General features: G+C 45.1%; 2 protein-coding genes across 6 annotated transcripts in view; both read left to right on the top strand.

Annotated features, from left to right (window-relative positions):
- LOC116321936 (fibrous sheath CABYR-binding protein-like) overlaps positions 1-17,299 on the top strand; it is a 39,322-nt gene extending 22,023 nt beyond the window's left edge. For 4 of the 5 annotated variants that reach the window (XM_039601911.1, XM_039601913.1, XM_039601912.1 and 1 more), the window contains 8 exons: positions 8,596-8,685; positions 10,825-10,908; positions 11,042-11,100; positions 11,187-11,264; positions 13,070-13,826; positions 14,659-14,694; positions 14,810-14,857; positions 15,594-17,299. In XM_039601911.1, the coding sequence (XP_039457845.1) occupies positions 8,596-8,685; positions 10,825-10,908; positions 11,042-11,100; positions 11,187-11,264; positions 13,070-13,826; positions 14,659-14,694; positions 14,810-14,857; positions 15,594-15,601 (1,160 nt within the window). In that variant the 3' untranslated portion in view covers positions 15,602-17,299. The remainder of the gene's footprint in view (positions 1-8,595; positions 8,686-10,824; positions 10,909-11,041; positions 11,101-11,186; positions 11,265-13,069; positions 13,827-14,658; positions 14,695-14,809; positions 14,858-15,593) is intronic. The other variant, XM_039601910.1, reaches the window with a different exon arrangement.
- LOC120434234 (cyclic nucleotide-gated cation channel beta-1-like) lies at positions 6,366-7,905 on the top strand. The gene has a single exon (XM_039601914.1). The coding sequence runs from the start codon at positions 6,805-6,807 to the stop codon at positions 7,198-7,200; it is 396 nt and encodes a 131-aa protein (XP_039457848.1). The 5' UTR covers positions 6,366-6,804; the 3' UTR covers positions 7,201-7,905.
- Positions 17,300-21,951: the final 4,652 nt, after the last annotated feature.

The raw sequence follows: 21,951 nt of genomic DNA, 5'->3' as shown, positions 1-21,951 counted from the left end.
CAGCTGTCAGGAATCATCTATAGACAGTTCAGGGTTATCTGAATCCCTTTGTTTGGTCTCTGAGCAGCTTGACAGATTTTGCAGCTAGTGCATAATATTCAAAGGGAATTTGGGATTTTAGCACTTTCATCATGTCAGAAGACTGACTAGATGAGTCTTCGTGCTGCTTTGGCCTCTGGAGCACTTGGCAGGAAAACATCCAAGACAATGTAAGACAACTAAGATGTTTCATCTTATGTGCCCCGCTCCAGTCTTTTGGAAATCATAATGCATTTTGTCGTCACTACATTGGGATAACCCATATTTAATGTTTTTTAGAGCATCTCCCCTGTTACGCCCTTCCACCATCCACATTTCCACTAATCTGAGACACGTTCTAGTTTGTTCACTGGATTTTGAAAATGTAAGAGAATGTGGTAGTGGTGTGTGTTTGTGGGCAGAAGGGACAGAAAAGGAAAACACACAAGTTTAAAAAACATGTGGTTATCCCAGCTGGGCCTTCATCCAATCAGCACAGATGCAGAGTAAAGAAGCTCAGACACCAAGGAGGGAGAATCAGCAGGACAAACAATCCTGATGTAGCAGGTTTATCAGAGAAGCTCAGGAGAGTCTTCTCCAAGCACGACATCCCAGCGTACTGCAGACCAAGCCACACACTCACACACAAACTGGTTCATCCCAAACACAAGCTAAGAAGGAGTGCTCAGACCTCTGTAATGGAACCACTGCATTAATGCATGGCACAACATAGAAGAGCCACCTCGACAGGACAAGACTCGGCTGTACATCTGCACCTAAAGGTCAAAGGTCACTGTTTCGAGGATGCCAGTGTTCACAGATTCACAGTAAAAGAGAACATCTGTGTCCACTGTGAACGACCATGGTTGTGGTTTATCACAGCGACTGCCTGCCGCCTGCACTGCAGCCTCAGCCCTCACTCACATCTTGGTCAGGTGATCTCAACAGGTCACGTGACAGGATGGGGCAAGGTCTCACAGTGGTTTCGCCCAAAGCCTCTGGATGTAATGACCCAAACCTTTTTCCACATCTTGGCTCATGTGATGAGGCACATGACTAATAGTGGGCCGATGACCACCTGCTGAGGGACGATGCCCACTACCCACCGCGGGCTCCCACTGTTGGTTTCAGAACTGAACGAGTCTCTCAGATAAGAAGTGAAACATCTCCAGGTTCAGTTTACTTCATCTGAAGCTGTTAAAACTACCAGAACCTTGACGATGACCACCCTTCTTCTTCATGGGGATTTTTTATCCCCCTTTTATCTGGTTGGAAATAAATCCTCCATGTGTCAGATCAGTCCCCTCAGAGTTATCAGTGATCACTGGACTTCACCTTCACCCCGTGTTTTCAACATGTATGTGTGGACTTACTTTATGTCCCCTGATTTCCAGGACTTGACCAAAGTGACATTTCCTGATAGTTCGGGGTGGGGGAGTCATCCTAAGGATTACATTAAATCCACATCAGATCTGTTTATATGACTTTTTTCCCATGTGTTGCACCAAAACAGGAATCTGATACCAGGACACCAAATGCATATGTGACACTTGACTAGTCTCTGAAACTATGGCTGCCTTTGTTTGTGGCTAAATGCTGTCTAACCCTAAATGAAGGTGATTGTGGTAAAGTCTTCCCGTTTCTCACCTCTGCTGTGTGCATTAAACACTCGCTCATTAGTACACATGTATACAGTATTAGAAGGTGAGGGGGACAGCCCTACACATGTCTTTTCTGTATTCGAACACATTTTAAACATGTGTTATTCACCCTTGTTCATACGTGGACAGATGTGTGGGGTGATCACTGCAGCTGCAGAGGCTCAGAGCACAGCTGTCTCATCGCCGTATGGTCCTGGGCCAAACTGAATGGCCTCACAGGTTCATCTACCTCCACATGACTTCTGCTCAGTGCTCTTATATTTCCTGTAGTCGTAGACATGTCTCAGGTTATTGTGTTGTTGTTGGAGTAGCAGCACTGTGACAACTCTGGTACCAAAGCTGAAGCTGTTTCATTAGAGAAGCTTTCTAACAGTCTAATAGAAAGCCAGCATCAGTGCTTCCTCTTCTTCTCTGGGTTATCTGCACATGATGAGCACGCAGCAGGAGTTTATGATTTTTAAAGAGTACACGTCTAAATCAGTAGATGATGGCTCCGTGTTGTTCTCCAGTCATGTGCAGACAGCTTGGCTTTGCTGATAAAGTCTAACCTGCAAACTTCTCTGACCTTCTCCTGTTGTTTCCCCTCTCTTTCCTCCTGCACATCTTTTTTTGTTTCACACTCTCCTTTTTCTTAATTTTGTCACCACTTCCCTTCTCTCCTTCATTTCCACGTTTTGCTCCTCAACTTTCCTTCCATCCACCCCTACCACCCCCTCCCCGTCCCCCCTCATTTGCGTAGGCCTGTCCAGTGAGGGCGATGGTCAGGGTGAATCCCAGGTTCTGGATTGGTTAGAAGAAGTGGAGGAGGGCGGCTCTGATTGGTTAAACGGGTTCTTCACGTTCCTGTATGGACTGATAAATCCGCTGGAGCCGCTGGAGGAAGAGGAGGGTGAACACACTGCCTCAGGAAGAGCAAAGGATGTGCAGGAAGAGGATGTGGAGGATGAGAACGAGGAAGCGGTCAGAGGAAGACGACAAACTCAAGATGATGGAAATCAGGGGCAGAAGATTGTGATTGTTGGCCTCCATAACCAATAGCCTTGGATTCCTGATAAATGTATTAATCTCTGATCTGAGGACGCATCCAGAAGCCAGAGTCATGGTGTCAGGTGGAAATGTTGCACAGCATGTTTCTGCTCTGGTAGATTTTACACAGCCAGAAAACTTTGGATACGGTGGTCTCCAGCCTAGCTGTGTCCACACCCAGGTTTCATCCTCTGTGAACGTCAAACTTTGTTCTTGTTTCAGTCTGTAACAAACTGAGGAGAAGCTCTTTCTGTGATGTTGTTTGGTTTTCTGGATACTCAGGAACACTTTTATAAGTTCTCTATTGAACCTTTCTTAGAATGAACTAGTACACTGAGTGCACAGCACTGTTGGCAGCAGCCAATGGCTGTGTGAGATTACACAAAATGCACTTGGACAGTAGCTCACATGTCCCTCAGATCTGAAAACATTCACTCGTTTAATTTAGACGGCATGAATCTAAACCAACAAAAACACTCGTTATGGTTTTGGACCTGCTCAACACACAAACGTGTTAATGGTTGCAGAGTGCTGTCAGCAAGTGCAGAAAGAATCCATCTCAATGACACGTCATCAGTTGATCTTAAGCCACAGTCTGATAGAAATCGTCCTGCTGGTGTCATACGTTTGCTGACTGTGTCTTCGTGGCGTCTCAACTGTAGCTGTCAGATATCATCACACCCACGTTCTCTGTCCTCAAGCTGCAGTGCAGCCACGCTCAGTATCACAGCATCACTTCAGCACATTCATAGGCTGCTCCGAGTTGGAAATCCAAGGTGAGGGAATAGTCCAGATAAAAACTCTAACTGGGAAATTCCAACTTTGAATTTTAATCTAGAACACACTCAGCTCTATCAGTTAGTGGGACTAAAGGACGTACTACCTCCAGCAGTTACTCCAGCTGTGTAACAGGTACACATCTGTGCAGATGTCAAACTTCAGCTGACATGAAACATGCAGCTCCATGCAGTCAGAGCCTTTGGTTGGACTGCAGTGCACTTTCTTCATGAAGCCACGTCTGCCTCGACACATTCAGACGTATTAAAGACACACGTGCATGAAATAAAAGCCTCGTCATTGGATGTTGTTGACTCCATCATATATCCACATCCAGATTACATGTTAATAAGTAAGAACATTTTGACCCATCACATGGTAGTTACACGTTTGTTCAACTGCCTTTGTCCAACTGTAGGTTGCCATGTTTGTCTTTCAGGCCTTGTTGCACTCAGCAGTGTCACATTTCGTTCTGTCCACCTTAAACTCCTCGTGTTCTTTACTCCATAATAAAGAAAAGTGTTTCAGCAACCAGCAGCTGTCAGTTAACACCAATAAAGCGTTTGTTGGGACAGTGTACACGTTTATGCTGTAGGTAACAGTTTGTGTGACTAATGCAGGCAAACGTGTGATTATTTACAGCTGAATCGACTAATATCAGCTACAAGCTTCGACATGTGAACCCACATTGGCTGTATCGACTCGTGCATGTGACAGAGGGTGTGTGTAAGTGTGTTAACGCGCCTGCGCTGAACATGATGAATGAAACAGGCTCGGGTGGGACAGACTTCAACTTTGGCATGTGAGACCAACTCACATCCACAATGCTGTCAAAGCACAAAAACTGTCTGTGACCCAGACGCGACTGCAGAGCAGGTAGCGTCTCACCTCTTTGCTGTTAGCCCCCGGGCCTGGAACCATCGCCGTGTGTCCACCAACATGCTAAAGATGACTAATGTGGAGCTTCAGCAGGGCACCTGGAGTGCTGCTCATTATTTGACTCATCTGCTTTTTGTAGCTCAACAGTTTCTGAATTTTCAAAATAAAAGTGTGGAATGGTTAAAAATAATAAATTATAAAATGTTCTTAGCAGTCAGTAATATATTAGCCCACCTAAGTGAATTATAAACACTGTGTATATGCAGAATAAGTTCATAAGTGATAAATATGAGCTGAGCTTTGTTCCATTCAGTGATGTTGTTGGAAATAAGGTGACGAGCTACAGCTGTCTCACTCAGGTACGCAGGTCAGAACAGGAAAGTGGAGTTTAATATTCATGAATTAGAACATATGTATATATGTACATTTCTATGTGTGAATGAATTTATCCATTCATGGATTTCAGCACATCTTTCTATCGTGTTATTCGGTGTGCAGCCCTTTGCTTAATACGTCCACCGCTGCTGTAACGAGTGAACCTAACAGTCAGAATATAGTCAGTAGTCCTCTGTGTGATACGTGACTTTGTGCCGATGTCAGTGCATTTACAACTTCGGGTACCCAAACAAAATAATCAGTAACAGGAAGTTTACTTCCAACACTTCCTTTTTCTGTGCTATTGGGTGATTTTCAGACTGTACATTGTGAGTCAGTCTGGGCAGCAGTAGGAATAAATTAAAAACTACTGAGATAATCTGATATGTGCACATAAGCAGGTTCTTTTGCCAGCTGTTGTTCTTACACTGCCTTACAGTATAGAGTGACCTGTGATTTCAGTCTTTGTTTGTTTTCATTGAAGCATGTCCACTCTGACCAGTTCACTCCCTCAGTGCTTACTGGGTCAGGAAGTAAGTATTCACTCCTGCTCCAGTGTCTACATCAGAATAGACTTAGTATATCACTGTTAGCTATAATAACTGGCCTGTTTTGGGCAATGCTGTAGAATGCTAATGTTGGTTAAACATCATTTCTTTATGCTTGACTTTTGGCTAACATCAGTACTGTTACACATTATACACAAGTTAGTATCATGGAGCATATCAGCTAGCTCCAGACAGATTGTTGGCTAGCAATAATGTTAGCAAGCCGGGCACATTTAGTTGGCTAGTAATAACTTAGCTTGTAGATGGTCAGTGTGTTTCTAGCTTTAGCTGTCCGTTTGTTACGTTGCCAGATCTATCCTGGAGTCCAGCCTGGGGGTGAATTAGCTGTAAACGTGAGCTCACTAGGTAATGTTCATAAACTGGTTCATGCTCAGTGTTGTAGATAACTGGCTAAGGTTAGCTTGCTTGCTAATGTTGTCTCTTGCTACATACTTTCAATATCTTGTCAGTGTTTGTTATGTTGTCCTTACTTGGAGGGTTGTTGTGATGTTTGTGTCAGTCTTATACTTGATACTTGTTTCAAAGGCTCCTGGGGTATCGTTGTCACCCTGCAGGGCAGGCAGGAGCTGTTGACGCCCACGTTGGTGAATGCGATAACTGGGTGTAGAAGTTTGAAACTGATATCACAGGTGTATCTACGAACAGATTCAGACTGGTCCTCACTACACCTGTTGGTCTTCCCTGTGCTGCACATGAAAGTGTTACTTTTATAGCATGGCTGTGAATTCACACTCAGTGCTGATTATAGTAAAGTTAGATAAAGTTTAATCTATTTTTGAGGTCTAGCATAATTGCAAGGCAGGTGAGGTCAGGTGTGCTTCAAGCAGCTTTGGTGGGCGTGGTTGGCTGTGGATCGTTTCAAACCGGTGCATAAAGTGCAAATGTTGTAGTTCCAACTTAAACTGTTACAATTAAAAGTATTACAGCACCACGACTTTGATCTTGTTTGTGTGTAACATCAGATGAAAAACCTGGATGTGCACCTGGGGGAGGAGCTAAGAAAGGTATCGATGTGCAGCCGCATGCATGAAGCTGCGCTGTGTTGCAGTGTGCGTCGGACTGATCAATGAAATTTGAGCTACTCAGCTGTTTGTGGTCATTAGAGAATGTGTTTATTGGATTAACAAACTAAAATCCTGCAGATATGTGTTGATAAGTTGGTGCTTGATTATCAAAGCTAGCCTGTAGTAATGCATCTGTAAGAAGCTGCTGGAGTTCCTCTTTTCATCTGAATATTAACAAAGAATATGAGTCTGCTCGTTCCTCGGAGGAGAGCATGAGAGGCGGCTTGCCTGAGACAGATGTTCCTAATTCATGCCGTGCTCGTGTTGGCCTGCTGTGTGGTGACCTCTGATAACAGAGTGAGTCTGAGCATGGCTCTTCCTGTAATGACTTTTTAATGACTATCACCATCATCTACTCCAGAAAGCTCTCCAAAGAATGTGGGCTCGAAGCTCCGAGAGGCTCTAAAGCAGCAGGTTGCCATCATCCATGAACGCATGGAGGCCAAGAAGCTCGCCAAACTGGCTCTGGCTGAAGTCCGAGAGCTCCTAGCCAAAGAGGAGCAGGAGAAGGAGCTCGAGATGGGGAGGAAGGAGATGTCAGCCAGGGTGAAGGAGAGGGTGGCTATGAGGCTGAAGGAGGAGGAGGACAGACTAGAGAAAGAAGAGATGGAGAGGGCTCTGGAGAAGCTACGAAAAGAAAAAGGAAAAGGGACAGATGAGGAGGAGGGAGGGGAGAAGAGAATAAAGAAAGGAGGGGAAAAAGACGAGAAGTCAGAGAAAAAGGAGGAGGGGCAGGGAAAGAAAGAACGGGAGGAGACAGGCAAAGAGTCTGCTGCTGAAAAGAGAAAGAAGACTAAGGCGGAGAAACCTGACAAAGGAAAAGTAGAGTAGTGCTCAAACCCAGTCACATGATGCTTAGTATCTGCTCATGGACTGAAGGTTGGAGCCACAATCATCACTCACTGCTTCTTCTACTTATTCTAGTTGTTTTTCAATCAGACTGTGTGCTCTGTAGTTTAGTCTGTACTGTTACTGTTAACTTCATGTACCCATAGTTCATCTGTTTGTCTGCAATAAGGAGAATCATGACATACTGTGTGTTAGCTGGTCCTCTACAGACGAGCAGTGATCAGATCACGCAGCGCAGATACATGTTTGTAGGTGCTGACAGCCATTATTTCACTGTCACAGTCTCTGTAGGTTAGTGTAGAGTTATATAGACACTGTGTGTGTGTGTGTGTGTGTGTGTGACGTACTGCAAAATGTAAGTTTCCTCTAAGTTTAGAGACGTTTGTGTGTAACTGTGACAAACATGTTATTTTCTTTGGTCAATAAAGAGTCTGGGTCCTTATAGGGTCTCACTTTTTTAAGGGTAAAAGCAAATGCTTGTCTGTGGCTTTGTAAGAGGTCAAAGGTCAAGAAGTCAGCGTGAGGAAAGAGTACAGGACACATTAGAAGTGTGCTCAAAAAGGATTACATGTTTCCCACTGATAGTTTTTGTCACCTGTGGATGAGAAACACCGACAGTGTGTCTAAATTGTCATTAATATAGCACACAGGTGTTGAACTCCAGGCCTCGAGGGCCGGTGTCCTGCAGGTTTTAGATGTGTCCCTGATCCAAGAGCTGATTCAAATGGCTAAATGACCTCCTCAACATGTCCTGAAGTTCTCCAGAGGCCTGGTAATGAACTCATCATGTGATTCAGGTGTGTTGACCCAGGGTCAGATCTAAAACCTGCAGGACACCGGCCCTCGAGGCCTGGAGTTGGACACCCCTGATGTAGCATGTTAACCACAGGCTGTACAGGAATAATGGGCGTGGCTTTCAGGGTTAAACACACTTAAACCTACATGTTTTTTTCTAATGAGTCGTCTGTGGTTAACAGCTGTGACCTTTGACCTTGTTAAACACTTTCCTGATGAGCTGTGCTCTAAACATTTAGTTTTTATTTAAAGTTCACTTCTTAGCTTTGATGGTTCCACTTAAAGTTGGGGATAAAGATATGCTTGTTTTATATACACACCTCGAGGTCAAAGGTCATTATTGGAGTTTTTTGTCAGTTTAAGATGAACTGTAATATGTCAGCAAATGAAACCCAAACCTTTCTACAGTTTGTCACAGCACGCTTTGATCAAACTGTAACACATGCATACATGTGTTGGACACATGACTGTACCCCACTACATCTGCATTTAAAGGGCACACATATGTATACAGTATATGTCCTGTGATACACTGTACACACACGTGCTTCCTGCAAACCACATGTGCATCATCCCACGTAGGACTGAAAGAGAAGGATGTTGTCATCACTTCCCGCAGCCCAGAGGCCGCTGCACCAGTGGAGACCGCTCATCCTGCAGCCACACCTGAAGGTAGCGCACAAAGAACACACCGACAGTACAACTGTGAGCACAGTGAGAATTATACAAGTTCACAGAAATCCTCTGATTATCATCCATGTTTATGGGCACAGACAGACACAGTGACAGCTGTGAGGTGTGTCCTCCAGTTTACATGGTCACACAGCACCAATCATGTTTGGCCTCACTCACCTGTAGACATGTGACTGAAATGTGGAGCAAAGGTTTTGTTATGTATTTCCAACATTATTCCAAAGTCCCACATGGCATCCGATTCATCTGATAGTGATGGTCTGTGCTGGATCCATGCAAACACGTGGAGGACACAGCTGACATGGTTTGAATGGAGAGCTGGGCTGCACACACACAGCTGTTACCAGTGTAACGTTATCTAGTCCACCTGTGCAGTCAGGTGCGTTAGTATGTGGATATAAACGGCTGTACTTCCTGCTCGCACTCTGTAAATTCACACATGCTCGTTGCATCACTGATTGTACCTTTGACAATACAATACACAATACAGTTTTATTTATACAGCACATTTAAAACCAAAGGTAGACCAAAGTGTTTCGCAATAATACAATACGTCATTGTTATCAAACATTAACAGAGTACAAAAACAAACACTAGTACTAATACTAACAGATGGGAAGCACTAATTAAACCAGGAGTGTGGGCTAAATAAAATAGATATCGGGCCTCAGTTCAGAGATCGGTTCAATTCATAAATATAAAATATTATCTAGGAAAATAAGGAATAATGCAGTGAAGTGTTAAAATAGATGAAATAAGGGCACTAGCTAGTGGGGAATGCCAAATTAAATAAGTATGTTTTCAACCGTGCTTTGAAAGATTGAATAGAGTCCGAGGCACGAATAGTAACAGGAAGACTGTTCCAGAGGTCCGGCTGAGACAAAAGCACGATCGCCCCTGGGCTTCAGGCGGGACCTGGGTTGGACCAAGACTAGTTCACCAGATGATCTTAAGGCTCGACTAGGAGTATACAAGCTAAGAAGGTCGGCAAGATAGCTAGGCGCAATGTTTTTTATAAAGGTAAGCAACAAGATTTTAAAATCAATACGATATTTGATGGGTAGCCAATGTAAGTCAGCAAGAACTGGAGTAATGGAAGCAAACTTTCCAGTTCCGGTTAGGAGACGAGCAGCAGCATTTTGAACAAGCTGAAGTCTATGGAGATGGACAGATTGAAGGCCAAAGTAAAGGGAACTGCAGTAGTCTAATCTGGAAGTCACAAAAGCAGGGATAAGTGTTTAAGATCGTTGCGTGTATAAAATGTTTGGCTTTAGAGATTTGGCACAGCTGATTACTGAGGACGCTTGTTATCGAGCTTAAATGAACTGTCCAGGCAAACACAGAGATTGCTCACAGTGTCAGAGAGGAAGCTGGCAAGGGGGCCAAGCGGCTAACTGGTCCTGAGGGATATGCCTATCAAACACCACAATCTCAGATTGCTTTTCATTCAAAAGAGTGACAGCCCGTTCTCACCCCAGAGGCGTAACATCCCGACGATTGTCACGTCCCGCGGCGTTCCTGAGGAACGCGAAAGGTGACCTTCTGCGTTCTTATGCCATGCACCGGCTTATGGATGAAATCCAGTAGAATGACGGTCCTGCTGTAATACAGGTCCCAGCCATGTATTCCAGCCCTGACCATAGCCTTATCCCTAACCGTAATTTAAGTAAAACAAAACAAACACGTGTAGATTCATTCCAAACGGTTCTCATCTTTCCTCGTTTTCCCAATCTCGTAACATTGGGACGTGTTGATGCCCGGGAGCGTAATATGGCGACGATTTGTCACCGAGCGTAAAATGATACGCTTTGGGAGTGAGACCGTTTGCTTGCACTCTTGGTACTGAATCAAGGCAAGTAAGTGAGGAGTGAAGTCGTTCTGCATTCTGACTGAGAGCTGCAAAAATAACCACGCTGCTGTCTCGGGACCTCGTTGTGTCGGGCTCAGCGGACGTACCAGAGCTTTAAGTAAGTGTCTGTGTTGGCCTTTGTGCGGTAACACAAGCCTGAAGGTGACCGACGATGAGTGAAACACTAAGGACACTTTCACAGGGTCCTTGGATACACATGAAGCTGAAGGCCACTGGTTTGATCTACACGTGTGTGTTTGCTTCCTTAGCTGCTGTGGAGCCTGACCCTGTTCCTGTGGAAGATGTGATTGAAGCTGCTGTGGCAGAGGACACAGCTGCAGCCTCACCACCAGGTATGCCGTGTGGACAGCAGAGTCAGCTGTTACGTCTGCTTATAGTGAAATATACTCAGTGGATATGTAAAGACACATCAGTCACAGGCAGTGATTAAAGAGTCTGACAGTGTAAAGCTTTGTGTTTCTGCAGAGCCTGAAGCTGAGGCGGCATCAGAATCAGCACCTGTGGCTCCTCCTGAGGCCGATGAGGTTATACTGACAAACCTTTCACTCTTATTTCTGTCGTGCTTCCTACCTGCTGATGACACTTTGGTGGTCTATCTGTTGTTTTTCAGGTGATTGAGGAGGAGCCAGAGGTGCTGGAGGAGGAGCCTGCTGCAGAAGAGGAGGATGCTCCTGTTGAGGAAGAGGAGGTGATGTGTGTTTGTTATTAGTGTGCGGCCATGTCAGTGTGTCGAGGAGTAGACGGAGCTGAGAGTCTTTCACTTGCACTTGATGAAACTCCAGACTCTGATTTCTGAGCTGCACTTTGGTGAAAAGGCTCATTTATTTTTTTCTTTTACACTTTTATTTGACTTTATTCCAGTTTGAAACTTTTAGATTATACTTTGTTTCTTTAATCCATAGAACACGTCTTTGGATATAAACAAATCCATGTTTCTATGATAGATAGTAAAAACAAGAACTTGTGTCATTTAGCTGTTTGTGTTTGACTTAATTGCGTTGGCGTAGTATGAACGGACCCGGGGATGTTTTTATTAACTGAAAAAGTTCTAAAAGTTATGAAAATGTAGTAAAAAGTCCAAAATTAGTGTCTTCACGTGTTCCAAAGCTGCTGGGTGGGCCACAGTATCTGACAGGGCAGGCCTGGCTCTGGGAACTTTGAAGGAAACAGAAACTGAAACAGAGCCACGTCATGCAGAACGTGGCTGGGCGAGGCGGGAGGATGAGATGAACTTTTATTAGTCCCACAGGTGGGAAACGTCACAGCAGAAAGTACAAGTCAAGAAAAAAAATCAACAATAGAATAGAATAGAATAACATTGTTATATTAGTAATATTGCACATCAGGGTGACAGTTATCATTTATGAAGGGAAAGATTTCAGAGGTGACGACCTGAAATCACGTGAATGGCTGGGATGAGTCGGGAATTGTAGGCCTCGTCCAGGCCAGACTGGAACATGCTCAGAGCGATCTGGAGAAACAGACTCGAGCTCTTTGGCCACAAACTCGTCACTTATGTTTGCAGAAGGAAGATAGAGGTGTACAGCTACAGACCACCGTGGTGGTGGGAGGGTTATGCTGTGGGGATGCTCACGTGCATCTGGAACTGGGAATCTTGTCGAGTTGGAAAGTATGATGAAAAAGACGGATATGTGAAGATTTAAAAACCCTCAAACAACTGAACAGGGTCGAGGTCACTGCTTTGGCCTCCAGCACCACAGTCACCCAGATATTTGTCCTTCCTGGTGAAGACCCACCTCCAGCCTTACTAAGAGGCTTACACAAAGGCCTGACTTGACTCTCACCTGTGCAGGTGTGCATGTGACTCGATACAACAACAAAAGTCTGCTGTAGTCCAGCAAAGAGTACACACAACGCTCTGTTAAAGATCACATGGAAAACCTTTTAAGGTGGAACGGCAAACAGTCTGTGCTCCTCTGTAGCTGTCAGGGTCAAGCTGTCATTTATTGTCTCTGTGTGTCTCTGATGATCAGAGTGTCTGTCTGTGTCCCCCCAACCAGTCTGACAGAAGCATCCTCACACATACAGCACATAGTAACACGTCTGTGTTCCTCACAAACACTGGTCATCAATCCCAGTGTCCTATAGGTTCTGTTCAGTTCATCCTTCCATGGGAATGTGATGTTCTTCGTTTGTTCACCGGCTCATGTGAGCTGAGCTGTGATGACAGACGTTTGAGAACTACTATATCGACTTTCCCTGCATAAACAGAAGCTCTGTGCTCCACTCTGTAACTGTCTGACATCCAGCATGGCCGAGGGTCATTGTGCTGACGGCGCCAAGCCTGATTGGTCCGTGTGCAGTGAAGGCATGGTGTCCACATCAGCCTGTAAGATAAAGACATGGCTCAGGTTAAAGAACCGATAACACTGTAGTGACAGGAATCCCTCTCTATAGTTACTGAAGCCTGCTGTTAAGATACAGCAAAACTATAACGTCTGAATATGGTTTAATGTGACTGTGCTGATTTAGGTTGCTCCAGCTGAAGAAGAGCCAGCTGCAGAGGAGATGATGGGAGATCAACCTGCAGAGGAGGAGGAGGAGGAAACAGAAACAGAGGCTGCGGAGGAGACCACAGAGGAGGCTACAGAGGAGACCGTGGAGGAGGACACGGAGGAGACCGCGGAGGAGGACACGGAGGAGACCGCGGAGGAGGACACAGAGGAGACCGCGGAGGAGGCCACAGAGGAGACCACGGAGGAGGACACGGAGGAGACCGCGGAGGAGGACACGGAGGAGGCTACAGAGGAGACCGTGGAGGAGGCTGTGGAAGAGGCCGAGGATGAAGCTGCAGCAGAGGTGGAAGAGTCTTTCGCTGGTTCAGTGGAGGACACAGATGAGGAGGTGGCTCAGGAGACGGCTCCTACAGAGGAAGCTGTTGTGGAGCCACCTGAACAAGAGGAGGCTGCTCCTGCACAGGGAACTGAAGAGGAGGCAGCTCGCTTGGAAGAAGCTTATGAGGAGATTGCAGCAGTAGAGGAGGAGGAGGAGGCTGCTCCATCAGAGGAACCTGCTGAGGAGGAAGAAGCTGCAGAAGAATCTGAGGCTGCAGCAGAAGAAATGGGGGCAGCACATGCAGAAGAAGCTGCTGAGGAAACTCCTGTAGAGGAGCAGGAAGCTCCTTTAGAAGAACCTGTTGAGGAGCAAGCTGAAGTAGAGGAAGCTCCTACAGAAGAGGCACCAGAGGAGACGGCCGAGGAAGAAATAACTGAGGAGGAGACAGTACCAGGTAAGACTGAAGGTTGTGAGAAAAAGAGATGGTACACACTGACACGTATCAGTAAAGTTTCCAACACAGGAAAGCATATTTGTTTAATATGTGCATTGAAGGACATGTCCTGGTCAAAAATGACTCCAAGGTTCCTCACAGTGTTACTGGAGGCCAAGGTAATGCCATCCAGAGTAAGAATCTGCTTAGATACCATATTTCTAAGATTTTCAGGGCCGAGTACAATAACCTCAGTTTGATCTGAATTAAGAAGCAGAAAGTTAGCGGCCATCCAGGTCTTTATGTCTTTAAGACATTCCTGCAGTTTAACTAATTGGTGTGTGTTACCTGGCTTCATGGACAGATAGAGCTGCGTGTCATCTGCATAGCAGAGAAAATGTATGCTATGTCTTCTAATGATGCTGCCTAAGGTAGCATCAGCAGCATGGCTCATTAGTGGAAGAGTGTGGGTGCTGACAGTCAGAGTGAACTGTCTGTGGGATCTAGTTTAAACTCAGTGGAACTATTGAGTGGTCATGGAGGTCACTTGTAACAAATCTATTTCCACTCCTGCCTGAGCCTGTCTCATGTCTCCATCAGCCAGTCCACTCAGCACTGACAGCTGAGCCCTCAGGACCAAAGTCCAGGAAGCTCGTGTCATGAGAGCCTGTGCTTCACACCAAGTGTGCTAGCTGACCAATAGCACTGATCAGGGAATCAACAGCTTCTCATCCTCTTACTCCTGTGATCTATCCAGTGTGTTACTGCCAGCACTAACACAGTGCTGAGGCAGAGTCACAGTGATTTCCATTTTCAGGAGAATAATGTTGTTTAAAATATTTGTTTTTCACAGTGACAAACACAGAAGAAGAAGCAGCACATGGTGGTGGTGAGTGTGTACACACTTTATTCCTGAAAGCTGAACTTTGCTGTGCCTTTAGAGAGCTGTGACTCAGTGCTGTTGTTCTCGCTCTACTTCAGCATGTGTGTTTCTGTTTTTGCAGCAGCAAGGGATCCTGAGATGGAGGAACTGTGGAAAGACGAGCCTACAGGTAACCAGTTTCAGAGAGTTTCATGGCTTCCACACATCCCATTAGAAGATTTGAAGAATTAGACTCCCTAAATTGAACTGATAAAATTCATCTCTGCCCAACTCCCTGCAGTTGTAGTTTGAACAGGGAAAATCAGCCTTTGTTAGCACAGCTAAGTGAAAGGTCACAGAGCTGCTGTGTGCTCTTTCAATCAGACGATCGGCAGCTACTGATTTTATCTGTTGCAATATTGAAGCCGACTCACATTTCAGTAAGGAGCAATCATTAGCAGGAATGAAACATGACTTATCGATGTACATAGTTCAGTTTGAGGTGAGGCGGTCAGACTTTAGCGAACCATCACAGCAGAACGTGAGGAGGATTAGGGCGGGACCCCCGAGTCCAGACGCTGGGGTGGAGATGAAGATGGAGCAATGGGGAGGAGGTGGGCTCCACAAAGATGTCTGCAAGGAACAATAGCAGATGCACAGTGAAATTTAAAGTACGTGAAGAAGGCCAATGGGACTAGACCAGTGATGTCACAATCAGCCTGACGGCATGGGAAAGTGGAAGTGATGTAAAGCTTAGATTAGCCGCCAACAGCTGGGAGCAGACAGATGTGTGACTGCAGATGTTCCTTATTGGATACGTTTCATAAGAGGGGGGAGTGATTCAGGGCGTACTTTGGTGGAATCCAGCGTGAGGACAGGTCACCTGTGAACACTGACCAATCGTCTCTCTGCTCTTGCTTCCACAGAAACGTAGGCCACGGAGGTCACCGCTGTGATGGAGCAGGGACCCACTGACATTGCATCAGCACCATCTGAGCTCAGATGATGATGCCCCTCTCCAGAGAAATGATTGAGTTGTCATGGCAACAATCGCCCCTCTCCCCCCATTTTCATCCCTCCCTTTAAATTTCCCTTTTAGTGTCAAAGTGTGAGATGTTCACTAATATGCTTCCTTTGCCCTTGTTGTGTTTCCTTTCAGGTTTTGGCTCATTCTTTTGTTTTCCTGTTTCCTTCAGGGTGTTTTAGCTTCAGTGTGTTTGGGGCACATGTCCACTCCCTGTGACGTACGAGTGTGTGGTGCACTCGCACAGTCTTGTACCTCTCAGCAAAAAGAGGTCCAAATCTTCGCTGGAGCTGCACGCTAGCTGCACATTAAGAAGCTTCACACTTTAAAGTGTTGGAGCAACCAAATCAAATCCCCACTCAGAGCAGAAGCTGCTGCTCAGTGTAGAGAGGACTCTATGCAAAGGTGTGACGCGTGTCACCCACCTCCTTCCTCCTCCTCCTTAGCATCAGGTGAATTTACCACTCAGTGTCGACTCCAGGATGAGCCATACACTAGCACATGAACTGTGTGTGTTTGTGAGTAATGCGTTGTTATGTGCTGAGAGATCTTTGCTAATCCTTCTTGTTGTGTGAGCTGTAGTTTAGTTTCATTTTGTTATCTCACTACATCAGACTGTATCCTGTAGACTCCGAGCTGGATCTTCTGTTTGCACAACTGAACTGAAGTTGTGACCTCAGCTTGTTGAACTGTGAGGGCAGCACGGACAGTGACACCCCCCCCCCCCACTTCACGTTTAACAGTGGCTCATTCCTGTGGAAATCCAGCCTCTCTGTAGAGGCTTAACGCCACCCTGTCACACACAAACAATAATGTCAAATAAGAGCACTACTATCTTATTTTGAAGGCCAGATGTAGAGCCAAACATCGTTTCTGTTTGTCCTGTAAACATAAATCACCTTGCTTCACTCAAGGATCATGATACATGATGACTGGCAGTGAAAATGCTGTAGGAATCAGTAAACACTACGTGTGGTCCTCACTTACTGTAACTGTTTGTTAGGGATGCAACCTCGCTGTGTGAATATGTCTGATTTTTCTTTCTCCTGTAACACTAGCTGATGTTTTCTGTTTGCTGAAACTTTGTGAGTCAATGTGAACCGAACCTTTTTAACATTGAAAAGTAGAATCTTTACTGAGAGACAACTTCTAGATTTTTTAATAGATTTTTTAAAAAGAATTTGGAGAGATGAGAAGAATTCTTATTTCCAGAAGATGCTTGCGGTGCTTTGTACTAAGCCATAAGCTGTTTGTTGACTTTGTCCTGTGAAGCACAAACAAGAGAAACACTGTTGAGTTTTCAGTACTCGGCTTTGATCACAGGTCACGTTCATGTCTCAGAGGGTTGTGGCGCACAGGCAGCTCTGTTTCTAAACAGAGGCCACTTCTGATGAACACGATGCAACAATGTATCAGTGATGACAGAGGGAGGGGGGGCGTGGCCATCTTCATCAATGACATGCTGTCTTTGAGTCATAACCCTCAGATTATGGTTGAGTGTGCAGGTGTGACACTGTGCTGACTAAATGATCATGAAGTACTGACAGAGATTTGAAGTGGGAAGTTTTTCTGTTCTGGGAGCTATAATAAAAGATTTGGGACAACACAGCAGTGCCTGTTTTTTTTAGTTGTTGTTGTTTACCTGTTGTTTACCTGTGTGGAGCCTCGTCACAACACAAGACTAACTTCATCCCAGACATTAATTAGTATTCCTAATCGATGCTGTGATGGTACAGAAAATCCTCCAACGTGACGTCGAGCTGCACAACACTGTCAGATTGCTGTGTGTGAAATGGCCACAGTGGGTCACTGTGTGATTACTGACACAGAGCTCTATGTCCCACTGTCCTGTCAAGGAGAAACAAATCCATGTTTCTATGCTATATGGCTATTTTACAGTATTTCAATTTTTTTTTCTCCATGTTCAGTTTTCTTTTTTTTTTTGCAGAAACATGTTGTTGAAATTAGTTTAAAAACAGAAGAACAAGAATTTTAGAATACATTTCTGTAATTATCATCATCATATAACACACTTTAAAACAACCACAGCTGACGCAAAGTGCTGTACATCAAAACTAAATAATGCAAATACATAAGATATAAAGAAAAAAGTAAAATAATTAATTGGTTAATATTTTTTTTGTAATCAAACTAAGTCTCGCTGAGGCCAAAAGCCAAAAACACTGCTGGAAGCACTGTGCACAGAATTTCCATCCATCCATCCATCCTCATCCGCTTTATCCGAGATCGGGTCGCGGGGGCAGCAGCCTAAGCAGAGAAGCCCAGACCTCCCTCTCCCCAGCCACCTCCTCCAGCTCATCCGGGGGAACACCAAGGCGTTCCCAGGCCAGCCGTGAGATATAATCTCTCCAGCGCGTCCTGGGTCTGCCCTGGGCCTCCTCCCGGTGGGACATGCCCGAACACCTCACCCAGGAGGCGCCCAGGGGCATCCTTGTCAGATGCCCGAACCACCTCAACTGGCTCCTTTCGATGTGGAGGAGCAGCGGCTCTACTCTGAGCCCCTCCCGGATGGCCGAACTTCTCACCCTATCTCTAAGGGAGAGGCCAGCCACCCTTCGGAGGAAGCTCATTTCTGCCGCTTGTATCCGCGATCTCGTTCTTTCGGTCACTACCCACAGCTCGTGGCCATAGGTGAGGTCGGGACGAGATCGACCGGTAAATTGAGAGCTTCGCTTTTACACTCAGCTCCCTCTTCACCACGACGGACCGGTGCAGCGTCCGCATCACTGCAGCCGCAGCACCAATCCGTCTGTCGATCTCCGGCTCCCTTCTCCCATCACTCGCGGACAAGACCCCGAGATACTTGAACTCCTCCACTTGGGGCAGGAACTCATCCCCGACCCGGAGTGGGCACTCCACCCAGAATTTACCCAGTGAAAATGATTCAAAGTGGACATATAAATCAGACTTCTCTGAGGTGCAAAATAAATTTTTTAAAATTATTTTTTATTTCGTGAGAAGAATGGGAATGTTTTTAGTTTTAGTATGGGAAAGTATTCAAAAGGTTGGTTGGAGCTGAAGAAGGTGCAGTCTAGCAAAAAAGAGCTAGCAAAGGGAAAGGCTTATACCGAACTGTGGAAGGAAGGAGAAAATGACTTGTATCAGTTGGCTAAGCAGATCAAGCTCTCTAGCAGATTCGGGCGATTAAGGACGGGTGGAACTTTACTAAGAAGTGACGAGGGGATGTTAAGAAGATGTAAGGACTACTTAGCAGCCGATGAATGAAGAACAAGAGGATGGAGGAAAGATGGTGGGTATGAAAGTGCAGGGGAACAAGTGATGACAACTATGAAGAGTGGAAAGGTGGTTGGTCCAGATGACATATCTGTGGCGAAATCTGGGACAGCGGACTTTTTGTAGACCAGATTGTTTAACACGGTCCTGGAGAGTGACAGGATGTATGCTGGTGCTGATTTCTAAAAACAGGACAGAACTGCAGCAACTACAGAAGGAATAAAGTTGATGAGCCACACCAACAGTATGAGTTCATACCAAGAAATAGTGCTACACATGTGATGTTTGCTGATGGAGGAGTATAGAGAAGGTAACAGAGTTGTACTGTCTTTGTATGAGGAAGTCAGGAAAACCAGATAAGTATGTTAGGGTGGTGCAGGACATGCAAAACAGTAGATGTAGAATGTGATGGATTACATCAGGGATCAGCTCTGAGCCTGGTCTTGTTCAGTGGTGATACGTTGGCAATCAATCAAGATGACATTGTGATCTGTAATGAAATCATGTTATTTACACAACAAAACACAACAGTCGCCTCAAAGTGCTTTATATTGTAAGGTAGTGAAGCGAGATCGATCAACTGTAGACCAGACAACAAACGACGGAGGCCCAGAAAAGTACAATCAAACGATGAGTTTATTGACAACGGAGAACAACCGTCAGCATATGGCTTATTTGCTCTGACAGAAATACACTGAGTTCTGGTTTTATAGCATAGAGGATCACACCCCCACATACACGTCAATACAGGTCAAAAATACATTATGTCCAGTCATTGTTTACAGACAAGGGTACATCTTGTACATCTCTAATAACTATGAACAGACATATAACTTCTCTTTTTGATAACACCTTCCTTTTAAGGTAATAACTTCAAGCTTCAGGGCCTCTAAGGGCTAATAATGGACCCTCGTCCTCAATCACTAAGTAGACTGAATTGGCGCAGGTCTCAAATAAGAAGCAGAAGACACTTGGGCCTTCGCTCAGGCCTGCTACTAGATTTATGTGTATTGTAAGCATGCATGCAATTAACCTGCTATGTTCTCATCTTCCTTCAACATGTATCACCTGGACACTCTCACCAGTGAAGCTTAAAACCCTCTTGGATAGAACATCAACTCTAAACAAGCACAGTTATGCATTGTGTATAGAATGAACTCAACCTGTGAACTCAACCTGAATAGAATGAATGATGACAAACATATTCAATGCAATATGAACCCTGTAAACAATATTACTGATAAAATAATACTGTAGAACATGTTATTAATGCATTTATCATAAGGCAGAGTATATGGCAGCAATAAAAGAATCTCTAAATCCCAACATTCCCTCTTTTGACATTCCATCAAGGAATGTCACCATACCTCATGTTGTATCACTCCCTGCCCACTCTAGGGGTTCTAAGTTCATCTGGTAGATGCCCTCAACCCAGCCAGGGTTAGGAACCCTTGCCATTACTTTTACCAACAATCCTCTCACACAAGGAATGATACAACAACTAGCGATGACCAGTATTCCCAAAAGTACAGTCAAAGAAAACATCACTGACATAGCCACACCTTTCCATTGTCCAAACACAGATGTCATCCAGGACGCCAGCAGATTTTCGATACCTGAGTGTTCATGCATAGTTTTAGACAAAATTTTCAAGCCCTCCAGAGCTCGGGTTACTAAGCCATCTGGGGCAGTATTATTGGGGATAAAAGTGCAGCACATGTCTCCGAATATGGCGCACACGCCTCCCTTCTCATGTTAAGGGCCATTCGATTTCCCATCAGCAAACTCGGACCCAATTGTTCTGCGAACCCCATCATGGCATCCCTGGTTAGGTTAGAGAGTCTCAGCAGGTTGTAATGAACATAGTTAATGCGATCAACATTCTTGTTAGGTGTCACCCAAAGAAATATACTTTCAAATCCTGCAGCTACCGGATTTACCAGCTTGTACTCATCTGGAACTCCCCTGGGCACTCCAATAGAGTCTATCCAGGTCGGAGAGTTTAACCTAGGGTCATATGCATGTGTACCCTGGGTCCCTCTTTTGGCCAAAATATGTCTCTTACCTCTGGCAGCTAAGGTACGTGTGTTGTGTTGTGGAATAGCCTTTACCTGGTTCCCAATAAGCATGAGCGGAGCTCCCAATCGCACCATCGCACATGTCCCTACGCTTCCCATAGGAACACGAACTAACAGAGTATTTTCCCCACAGTAATAATAGAGCCCACTTCTTGACCATGTTCCAATTATCGTGCTAGAGTCGCTTACATTGTTGGTGGTTCGTCCCGTGAGTGTGACAGCACACCAAGTTGGGTCGATCGCTCCCACCTTGTACTTTTCATTATCTATAGAAAACTTAAAACATGTGTAATTATCTTGTTTTGGCATAAATGGTCCCACTGCTGTCTGCTTTGAAACGGCAGGGAAAGTCTGGACAACAAAGTACAGTTGCCAGTAATCACTGCACTTCTAGTTAACTGTAACATACAATCATAGCCCCACTCATCCTCTAATGCAATGGTGCGGGCTCTATAAACAAACGTGGCCTAGCTGAAGCACAGGCAACACAGTCAGATACATGTTCTCTAGCATTTTGAGCCACCCAATCAAGCCAGAGGTTACTGTCCTTGAAACCGGTGGCACGCTCAATCAAATCCTTAGGCTTCAGTCTAGAGTAATCTGTTGTCAGAAGTAATCTCTCTTTTGGTTCCTGTTCCTTTTGAGCTACTGTTCCCGAAGTTACCATCTGATCAGTCAGAATGGTGATTAAGCTTTCTGCGAGCGGCTTAGACTTTGCATCAACTAAATTTGCCCTAAGCATATCATGGGGTCATTGCAGACCCGTACATCATAAGCTCTCCAGCTACTACTAGCTCCTGTACACTTAATGATGTCACACAAATCAAATGTGAATGAGCTGGTAGACCCTTTAACATAATTCAACTCTATGCCATTATTCATGCTGAGACACTCATCACCTTTACCTGACACCTCGCGCTTTTGTCT

The sequence above is a fragment of the Oreochromis aureus genome, linkage group 18, assembly GCF_013358895.1.
Source record: "Oreochromis aureus strain Israel breed Guangdong linkage group 18, ZZ_aureus, whole genome shotgun sequence".
In the NCBI taxonomy this organism is placed as follows: Eukaryota; Metazoa; Chordata; class Actinopteri; order Cichliformes; family Cichlidae; genus Oreochromis; species Oreochromis aureus.
Note: the sequence above shows the minus strand (reverse complement) of the source record. Positions and strands in the feature narration are given on the sequence as shown.

Excerpts from the sequence above, each read along its gene's own strand:
- LOC120434234 (XM_039601914.1), top strand. The coding sequence starts at position 6,805 with ATGGAGGCCAAGAAGCTCGCCAAACTGGCTCTGGCTGAAGTCCGAGAG.